The 11,257-nt window shown below is 32.0% G+C and overlaps 1 protein-coding gene across 5 annotated transcripts in view; it reads left to right on the top strand.

The window, feature by feature from the left end:
* Window positions 1-2,631: 2,631 nt before the first annotated feature.
* The window catches only part of LOC113518691 (baculoviral IAP repeat-containing protein 6), a 54,174-nt gene continuing 45,548 nt past the window's right edge, over window positions 2,632-11,257 (top strand). For all 5 annotated transcript variants that reach the window (XM_052900738.1, XM_052900739.1, XM_052900736.1 and 2 more), the window contains exons 1-6: window positions 2,632-2,866; window positions 3,076-3,260; window positions 8,345-8,473; window positions 9,399-9,634; window positions 9,774-9,975; window positions 10,561-10,798. In XM_052900738.1, the coding sequence (XP_052756698.1) occupies window positions 2,689-2,866; window positions 3,076-3,260; window positions 8,345-8,473; window positions 9,399-9,634; window positions 9,774-9,975; window positions 10,561-10,798 (1,168 nt within the window). In that variant the 5' untranslated portion in view covers window positions 2,632-2,688. The remainder of the gene's footprint in view (window positions 2,867-3,075; window positions 3,261-8,344; window positions 8,474-9,398; window positions 9,635-9,773; window positions 9,976-10,560; window positions 10,799-11,257) is intronic.

Below are 11,257 nucleotides of genomic sequence, written 5' to 3'. Positions count from 1 at the left end.
TCCTGTTTTGTACATTGGCATGGTACATTAACTCCATAACTTTGACATTATCAAAATGCTAATTCATATTAGTGGCAGCCTTTACTATAAAGAATGAAGAATAAATAGCTACCTGATGGTAAGTCCATCTAGGTTTGGAACCTTGAGATGAACCTGCACACCCCGCTATGTTGGCTTATATAAACACTTTTTCATGCCTCTCTCGAAGGAGTCTAAGTTATATTTGGCAGTAAACAGAACCCGAAAGGAAATTTGGTAACTTGGTGCAAAAAAGTTATTAAACTTTTTAGTTCTTGTACGAATTTTATGAAGTTCTTGTATTTTATTTATATTTTATATACTATTAAATTTTACAATTTTTTTTTAATACCACTAAGGTGGCAAACAGACATACAATTCTGTTGTTAAGCAGTTACCATTAACCTATTATTATGTGTTAACCTATGAACGCCTACAAGGGGTATTACGGGGGGAAAGGGATTGTTACCAATAGAGTTTGACAGCCCCATTGCTAGCAATATGCCCTATTAGGTCGACCTCCACGTGATTCCCCCTGGAAACCATCGTAAATAATTCTCGTTGTATTTGTCACGATGGGCTAACTGACCTACTTCATCTCCTCCCCTATCATCCTTCACTGGTGCCCCGGCGATGTATACCGATAGCGCAGGTAGGGTTACTATTTCATTATCACATATAAAAACAAGGGGCATTACGTGCCCGGTGCTGAACCTGAAGTATAGTAACATTAGTCCAATAATTTACTACTATTACTATTTCTGCATTTCCTTTTTTTGAACACAGTGGAAGGGGTTTTCTGATTTTTTTTTAATCAAATTACAACTGATTTGTTTTTCTTTGGTGATGATTGTGATGAATTAAATGGTTTTCAAAGGAAATACCAATATAACGAGATATTTTTAAATGAATGACAGTGGAATCGTAATTTCGCCTGCGTTATCCATTTACAATAAAGTAAAGTCAGATCAGTCAGCTCATCATATTAAGAATAAACCATGATAGTTTCCAGACGGAACCCCGTAAAAATTAACCTGATTTTCACGAAACAAATTGCTGAGAATAGAGCCACTAGTGTCGATTATCAAAAATTATTTCTTATCTGACCTAACCAGGTGTATAAATTACTAGTAAATCCCTATTACTGAACAATTTTCCCAATTTCCTCCATCTGATTTCGTGGGCTTAAAAAGGAGTGAGTGGCATTTTATTATATATTATTTCTTTCTTTTCCTTGTTACGCAAGCACTTGGTAATAAATAATTGAAGGTAGTTGAAAAATAAGTATAGGGCCGTTGTATAGGGTCAAGCACACCTATCTTTACCAGAGGGAGACTTTATACAAAAGTCGAAACTACATAGTTATCTACGGATCTATCCATATAGAACCGGTTAAAATTAAATATTTTTACACTTAAGTATGCAAATGAGTATAATTATATTCAACGATTTTTTCAAGGGCGGGATGAGGGGGGGGGGGGTTGGTTCAGAAAGTGCATTTTAGTAAAGAGAATTTTGGACGATAGAATTTAAGGTATAGATCAGAAAAGTTGAATAATTGATATTAAAAAAAAATTACAACTTAACATCATGTATTGATAAAAATAGAAAAGGAAATCAAATTATATACTTCAAAATTATCAAGAAACAATAATGCTGAAACTAAGTAGGTAAGAGAATACGGAGGTAAAGAAAAAAAAAAGAAAAAAATGGTCATAAAAAGGACAATTTGGAGAATGTGATTCGAATCATCCACATCTGTGCAACAATTGCACTTACATAATATATACAGAGCATCGAGTCTCAAAAATTGGTCAACTTTTTGTTAGCTAATAGTCAAATTATCAGTGTTCTATTTACTTACGTATACAATGTATCTTGGCGTATCTAAATTTAAATATTTAATAAATAAAATGAGTTCTTACGCATAAAAAAGGTGCCAAAATTATAAAAAATAAATAAATATAGAAGTTATAAAGGAAACATTAATAATTATTTATTACACAAAATTTTATGATAAAGTTGACCCGTTTTTCGTAAAGCATAAATATGAAGATTATCTATATAATCTAAGAATTGCACATATTATTGTTTACAATTTTTAGCTTAGTCAAATGAGAAGGAGAAGGCTAAGATCTCAGATGGCTAAGTTCATCCTAATAATAGAAGTCGTAGGACGTTTATTAATATAATTAATATAATTAATATAATAAAAATTATAGTTTTCCCAATCATTTCGGAGGAAGGCGCCAGGCAAAGCCGCCAAGTCATGACTGAAATAATAAGTCCATTCGCTACTGATTCAAAATATATTAAGAATAGTGCTAAGTCCAACAACATTAAAAAAGTAATTTCGTTATTTTATATTTAGAATTAGTAGAATAATAATTTTACTTACAGAATGAATTATTTAGATGGATATACTATTGTAAATATTAAATTTAAATTAAGTATCTACCTATAAACAAAAATCATAGGAAAAAATACCACAAGTACTCTCCTTAATCTATGACGAAAAGTATGACCATAGACCATAAGAATTTTCTTATTAGGCACTTTCTTCACTGTAGGCATTTGACATTTTGTGTCTGGCCACTTTTGTCTGAATTTTTGACATAAAAAAAGTATAAATTACAAATGGCGTTGTAGACAGATGTGTTCACGGCCACGATGGGCGATGATTCTTTGATATTACGAGAAGATGGTTATATACGTATGAACTTTCCTGTTACTTCTTTAACGTATCATAGTAACTTAAATATAATATTAGTGAAGACTGATGTAGGTGGTGTACACGTTTTGGATGTGAACTCTGGTGTGATTCTCCAGTCCTCTTGTCTCTCAGCGGGTAGGTTCTGACGCTTTTATTCTCGAACATTGATTATTATTGCTGTATTTATATTTTAATGTGATTATAATGTGTAAATAATCTTGTATAGTTGAATGTTTTTCGCTTGTAAAACTATCATTTCCGTGTCCTACATTGTTCTGTAGCTTGACAGTTTCCAATAAACAAAAATTTTATTTTCACCGGATAATGTCATGTTATCATTTTAGATGACGGAGGTACACTTGGTATAGAGTACGCGCCGACTGCGGAGCGAGTATTTGTGTGGGACAGTAGCGGGGTGAGCGCTCGCTCTGACTACAATGGGGTGCTGCTTCTGCACACAGCTCTCCAGCGGCCGCTGCCCTCGTCGCAGCTTGACAAGATAATTAGGATAGAACTTGTCTTATCTGAGGTATGTAATTGATTTCTTATATGAACTACTCAAAAATAGAAAATATAAAAGGTGATAAAATCTTAAACACATGCTAACCACTGCATGTTCACATGTTGTACAATCAGATTTACAATTATTTCGTTCACTAAAAGTATCTTGTCAGAATATTTAACTTGAACAGTGTAACCTAATAATTTTGGTGAACACTAGATTTGGAAGGTAGTGAAAGTATACTAATTTTGATGTAAAATTAATCTTATCATTTCAATTGAATTTAAATTATAATTAGGTATTTCCTATCATCATCATCATCATCATATCAGTCTTTATCTGTCCACTACTGAATATTTATTTTTATAACAGGTATTTCCTATACTATATCTAAATCACAAACAATGGCCATTGTTATTTAAACATAAGAATTATTTCAACAGGAAATTACATTGTGATATTTTAATATTACCTTTTAGTCATAACTCCACATTTGTGAGTTTTATTCTAATAAATGAGAAAAATATCCTAAGTGATTTGTCATTACTTAACTCGTGTTTAAATATTCTGGTAATGAGTTTAAATATTAAAAATAGATTTTCTCATGTCATAGTACTACCTTGTAAAATGTCAAGACTGAAATTAAGTATTTAATGTGCATCATAATATTTGTATTGTAACCTTTGAATGAACACCAAATAACATAGTTTTTAACAATTGAAACTGCACCCACATAGTGCTTAAGTAATACATAGAACATAATTCAAATCCTATAGGATAGCCAATAAGATTTCTAATTAATTTAATAATTTGTTACTGATGTAATTTAGATAGGAAGTAATAAATTATTAATATTAAAAATTATACTTTATATGTATCTATTAATAAATTATTATCTTAATGGAATTATAACTATACAATGCCTGTATGTGGAAAATATTTGAGGAAAATTAATGTAAGAGATATTTAATAATTTTTAAAAATTTTATCTGTCAGTATCTTTGTTCCAGCATTATGTAAAAACTACTGCACCAAACAGTTCTTATGGTTGTGTACTTAAAGATCTAACTTAAAAACTAGTGTGTTTTACCTAGATACACTATCTAGAAGTGATTTATTTTTTAAATCTATACATATGAAATAGCCATCTGGAATAATTTTTTTTGAGTTGGCAAAGATATTAGTACATATTATAATTTCATAGCAATTGCAAGAGAGTAATTAAGAAAAAAAGTGAAGTAGTGAGTTTGGTTTTCAACCAACTTCTCTGAAGAAGATAATAAAAATATGAGATAGCTTCATTTACTCTATATTATTAATTTATGAGAAAATGAAACATTGTTTTTACAGATATTTGTATATTATTTTTAATATTTCATTTCAAAGTATTTGATATGCAACATATAGATTTTGCAACATTTTTTATATGGCTATTTATATTTATTTTTTATATTTTTGATCTTTTCAAAATGTTACAGAAAGTACAGAAGCCTATACCTTTGTTAAAGTATGTAATTGTAAAGTTGTAATTTTGTTTTATTAATACAATATTAATACATGACATTTGTAGATTTTTTTTTATAGAAAATTATAAGTGACTATGTTTGTTGGCCCAACAATGGCAAGCATAAATGATGCTGGCCACACACTCAAATGTGAATGTGAAATTAAATGATTGTAATCAAATTAGCCTACAGTGTTCACACGGGGCGAAGTTTAATTTGTACATTATCAGGGGCAAATAGTTCCAAAATTACATAATATAGGATATACATACAGGCCTACTTTTTTTCATAACATAACTATCCTATTGATACAATCATAAATATAAAAAAATATATAGCACAATATGTAGAAATAATTAATGAATGTATTACATGTAATAAATAAATTGTCATGACTGCAGTTTCAACATCCATCCTCGTACAACATACAATGCAGAATAACAATAAGCCAAGATATTTAATGCAATGATATTGTAATAAAATAAATATGTAAACAGTAACCTTTGTTATTCACATCATTGGCCTAACACATTGGCTGAAGGAGTCCAGGAGCTATATGACGAATTTTAACGATTTATTTACACAGCACATTTTGCTAAAGAGCATTTTATACATCTATTCTTGCATTGCTTGCATTCAGTTTTTTTTTACACAGTTGAGTATAGATGTAATAGAGCAATAGCAATTTAGACAATGTTTGGTTGCGGTCCAAGGATCTTAAGATTGAAACCCAATTTCCCATTAAAGTCACATTTGTGTAATTTTGAAACAGTAGTTACTTGTGTGTACTTCATAGAGCACATAGTTATCTGTTAAACCAGGTTAGAGGCTTTCATGTGTAATGTTGGAGGCAGAAACTCTACTCAAGTTGCCAACTTAATATAATAATGTACATTGGTAAACTGGGGTAACCACATAATTCTAAGTACCAAAAATAAATTTATTTTTTCTGCTCTTAAAGATTTCAATGTCATATTTGTTCGGAAATACCTTTGGCAATAGGGTCAATGAGAAAAAAAAAGTTTCTCGATTGACCATACCATATGAGAAAATGCAGTGTAGGACGTTACTACAGTTAGATGAAGTGACGACCAAAACCAAATATGATTCATTCTTCCAGTAGTGATCTTGGTGGTATTGGACTGTTCTGTAATAATAAAAATTATAATTATTATTATAATATGCTCAACAAACAATACTGACCTTGTAATGTATGACTTAGAAAATAATGTGATAACTAGGTGATGGAATATTAAAACGAAGATTTTATGTCATTACTCAACAGGTGTGAAACAAAAAAATGTGTAATTATTGAATCATATTATGTCTTGATTATTCGAGTTTAAAACAATTTTCATATTTCAGTAGTCTCTTAACCCTTCTCTGCATGATTTTTTTTTATTGGTGAAATAAATGAAGGTGATATAATGCGTGTTCAAAATTAAAAGAAAAATGGTTAAAAAATAAATTTGACAGCTATGTTTTTTTTCTATAATGGATACTAAAAAGGTATCAAGACACGATCAATTTAAAGTGAATTTGTTCTTTTATATAATTTTTGGGCATTCAATGTTATGATGGAAATTTCCACCATTATGCAAAGAAGGGTTAATATCTATTTACTAGTACTGCCTCTTCGACTTTGCCTCCATAACCAGGATAAAAAGTAGTCTATGTTTTTCTCCATTATGTTATATTCATGTATACATATGTTATTTTTCATGATCGACAGTTGAGCCATTATGGCACCAAGAAGTAAGCTCCACATTTATATCGCTAAGTTTAGGATTTAACTAATTATGCTGTATATAAAATTTTCAGATTTTTTCACATGCATTATATACTATATAGTGAAATTTATTACATACATTATCTTTTATTCGCGACTTCGCTCGCGTTATATGTTTACTGACCAGGATAAAAAGTAGTTTATATCCTTCTCTGTCTCATTTAGTACGTGTATACCAAGTTTTATAGTGATTAGTTAAGCCGTTAAAGCGTTATAAGGTAACAAACAAACTCACTTTCACATTTGTAATTTTAGTAAGGATGTTAACTCAGCTATTAAGATATTATCACACGGAATATGAATAAAATTAACCATTTGTTGTGTGGTGTATGCACAACCATTTGAAATTATTCTAAAATTGTAATAGTAGATAAAATATTCTGATGTACAAACTTATTATTGATTAGTCTTTACCTGTGACTTCGTCTGCATAACTGGAAAATATTGATTATGATCTAAATGGTGCCTGTATGCTAAATTTTATGATAATTGGTTGTTGTATTATAGTGTCAATGAATAAAAACGAACTCTCATTAACATTCATATTTTAACCATGAAGCAGTTGTGTTTGCATGGCTGTGTTCGGTTTGAAGAGTGGGATATGGCAGTGAATTTACAGGGTACAGAGGAATAACATCCGAGTCCTTAGGAATGACAATGTATGAAGGGTATCATGGGCGAAACAGTATACTCTGTTATGTCCATGATACTACTAATTTCTATGGGCGATGGTTACCACTTTCCATCAGGTGGGCCGTCAGCTTATTTGCCATTCTAAGTTGCATAAAACAATCGCGACCAATTCAACAATAATTAACCACGATGATTTCAAGGGGGAACCGCGTGGAGGTCGACCTGATAGGAGATATTGTTAGCAATGAGACAGATTCGATTACTAACAATCCCTTTTCCCCCTAGTTATGAAGCTACCTACATTTCGTTGGCGTTATCAAATCCTTTGTTATTATTTCATAAGTGTTTATCAGAAGCTAGTGTTAGGAATTTAGATTGTAGAACACTGTTTAACACAAAGTTTATATATTGGCCCAATCTAACTAAACCAATGGGTCCTTAACCCATTGGTTCTGTCACGTATAGATTTGTCCTGAGTTAAGCCTACGGTATTCCCCGATCTAATCTCTAGAATGTTATCTTAAAAAGTTTTTAATGTTGTCTGCCATTTAAAGTTATGTGCGTAACAACATAAGGTTCTGTTTTTTTTTTTTTTCGAAACTATGACATTTTTATGCTACTGTAAAAAGAAAGTTTCCACCGATTTTAATTCGTCGTTATATTTAGTTATTTCCTTGTTGGAACAATTTTGTTAGGATTGCTTGTTAGGTTACCAATTTTCTTTATATTAAAAAACCAGTACATTTTTTAAATTTTAACATTAGTAATTAGCTACAAAATCTTTATTTTCTAACCGTCATGTGATTTACGTCTTGTAATAGGTAGTCTATTTTTTTTAAATCAAATATGAACTGACTCATTGACATTGATGTTGTACATAAAATGCGTGTTCACGAATATGGTAATTATGGTTGAAAATTCACTGTATTTTGTTTTTTTTTTTACAATGAGTAGTGTTTGGATAGTTATATTTCGGTTTGAAGGGTGTGATATGGCAGTGAATTTATAGGGTATAACACCTTAATTCTCAAGAATGACAATGTATGGGGGGGGGTTATCATGGGCGAAATAGTATACTCTGTTATGCCCATGGTAATGTTCATGTTGCCTTGTTTGCCATGCTAAGTTGTATAAAAGAAAAATAACCAATTCAAGCTTCGCACTAAAGGTCATTATTGTTTCAGGCGGTACTACTCTACCAGTGCCTGCAGAGTCTGGATGCTCACTCTATGGAAGGTCTTTCAGATTTTATCAATGAACTCAAGAACTCAATAGATGCAGAGCCGGTTCGGAAAGGTGTGAAGGCACAGAAGGTGAGTGTTACATGTTGGCTCATTATTTATATTTGGTTCAACGTGTCTATGGTGCTATAAATATATATATATAAGCCACGATTATCGCTTTTCATCAAGGGGACAGTCAGTTTGTTTGCTATTTATTTCGATAGATAGATAGATAACCTTTATTACCAGTATTAAGAAAATAAAATATATGTGTGTGTATGTATATGTATGCGTGTGTATGTGTATGTATATATATGTATGTGTATATTTATGTATATATGTGTGTATATATGTATATAATTTTTATATATTTTTAATTTGCAAAAGATGCTTTTTTAATTATAAAGCACTATTATACCTACTTGTACAACAATTAGTCCATTACCTTAAGGTTGTCTTGAAAAGATTGCTCTCAGCAATAAGACCGCCTTACTGTACTTATACAATTGTATCGTTATGTTTGTAAATTGTCTTGTTTATTTCCTATATTGTATAATGCAAATAAAGTATACTCATTCATTCATTCATTAAAAAAATTAAAACAATAAAAAGAAAATAAAAATCAATTAATGTTGCTGGTAGGTAATAGGAGCCGCCTCAGCTGTTGCTATATATGTACAGCTCCAGCGAGAAGTACCTATATAGCGCTGATTTTCAGGCGGCCCCTATGTACATAAAAATATTTTAATTTTTAGGTAAATTTATTAGCTTAGTATTAATTAAACTATTAACTTTATAAGAAAAAGCTTAATATTAATTAGTACATTGACTCAATAAGTAATTTTTAAGCAAGTATTAATTTTATATTTATTCTGAACAGAAATCAGAACTCCTAATTCTAGTGATGAAATATAAAAAATATATGATTTAAAAATTTCTTTAATCAACTCTAAAATATGTTTTCTTTCACTATCTTGCACTAAATTAACATTTTATTTAATTTTTTTTTGCACAGTGGAGTACAGTAACAATCTGTCTACCACAATCCACAATTCGGTTGGTCACAATCGGCGTAATTCAGGAGTTGAAGACCCAAAATCGACGGATACCGGCATTATCCATCGCGTCGGCGGTGGGCCAACGTGCCAATGATCTTGTGTCGTGCTCCCGCGATGAGGAGACTAGGCCGCTGATGTACTCGGAGGCGGAGCGGAAAGAGACCTTCAAAAGATGGCCACATATGGATTATAAGTACGTATCAAAATATGAAAATTGTATCTTTATTTCCAATTAATTCCAGAAATATAAAAATATCATCTCATTAGTGATATTTTAATCAATTATGCACAAATTTTATTGGGCTGAACAAAAATTACTCTTCGTTCCTCAGGTGGGCATTACCAGCTCGTATGGCGCAGGCGGGGTTCTACCATCAGCCCTCGCCGTCGGGGGATGACCGCGCCATGTGCTTCACTTGCCTCGTCTGCCTGGTGTGCTGGGAGAAATCCGATGAGCCGTGGGTGGAGCATGAGCGACATTCTCCCACCTGTCCTTTCGTCAGGGGCGAGTACACACACAACGTACCTTTATCGGTAAGTGTAATGTTGGTACTATTACAGTAAATATCTCTCTCTCTCTCTCTCCGTCGTCCTATGTACATGTCTACTTAGAGCCACTGGTCAAATTTTTCAAGGCGTCTTTCTTGATGACAGAAAAACGAGGTCACCACCCTTTGGGATATTTTTAACGGCGATTTGGGGACAATCGGCTCGTACCCTACGACCTAAGGCCTTTAAAAGTTTGCTAATACTGAAGCCGTTCTAAACTGTCATATTTGCGACATACAGAGGCATTGGGCCGTTGGTTGTTTCTTATCACCATTATCTTATCAGCTTTTAACTGTCCACTGCTGAACATAAGCCTCCACCATAAGGAGCGTTTTGCCAGTAGTTGCCACACTTGGCATCAGCTTGTCAACCGTAGTTAGGATGTGGTGATGTTTTCAGAGGGATGCAGCTGCCCATCTCTCGATTATTAAGCTCTTTTAGTCGTCTCATACGATACCCACGGGAAAATAAAAGGTGGCTCATTCTATGCCTGGGCCATAAGTCATTTGTTTCTTTTACTGTAGTGTATTGTCCTATAGATTCTTCAACCCAATCAATATTCTATTTTAGGTCACAAATGCAACAGCCTGCGCCGTACCGTGTCCAAACGTTTCAGTGGTATCCAAAGGTAACAATAGCGACTTGATAGCTACAGGCACAGTGGAAGGCAAGATCAATATATGGAAATTCGACAGCGGACTAAAACTCGTAAAGTTTATTCACCTATCGCCGTATGATTCTATCTTCAGCGGTATATTGTCAACCGAGTGCAATAAAGTTTGGTCTGCTAGTTTGGAGAAGGATTCTTGTAAGTTTATTTATATTTAGTTTTCAAGTATTAAGTAAAATTCCCTCTGTATAGCATAATTGTCTTATTTGCAAGCAAGAAAAAAGAAGGAAAATTAATATTTAAGATATATAAGGAAAAAGTAGTATATAATGATATATTGTGTATATAATAGAATAGTTTGGAATTTAAGTGATTGACCATGTGGTCATCATGTGATGTGTTAATCATGTGATTATATTATATACAAATAATCATCAGGTTGCTTTTCAAATATATAATATAGCTAGTAGCAATCTGGCCTGGCTTTGCACAAATAGTTAGAATTTATTGTAAAAGAATTTTTACAATCCGTTAAGTAGTTTTTGAGTATCCATTACAAATAAACAAGCAATCAAATATTTCCTTTTCATAATATTAGTATAGAAATAACTATTATCGTTATGTTATTAAATAAGCAATGATTGTGATTGCTTATGA

Source organism: Galleria mellonella, unplaced genomic scaffold, assembly GCF_026898425.1.
Source record: "Galleria mellonella isolate WM207_F2 unplaced genomic scaffold, CSIRO_AGI_GalMel_v1 utg65, whole genome shotgun sequence".
Taxonomy (NCBI): Eukaryota; Metazoa; Arthropoda; class Insecta; order Lepidoptera; family Pyralidae; genus Galleria; species Galleria mellonella.
This window is presented reverse-complemented; position numbering and strand designations above follow the sequence as displayed.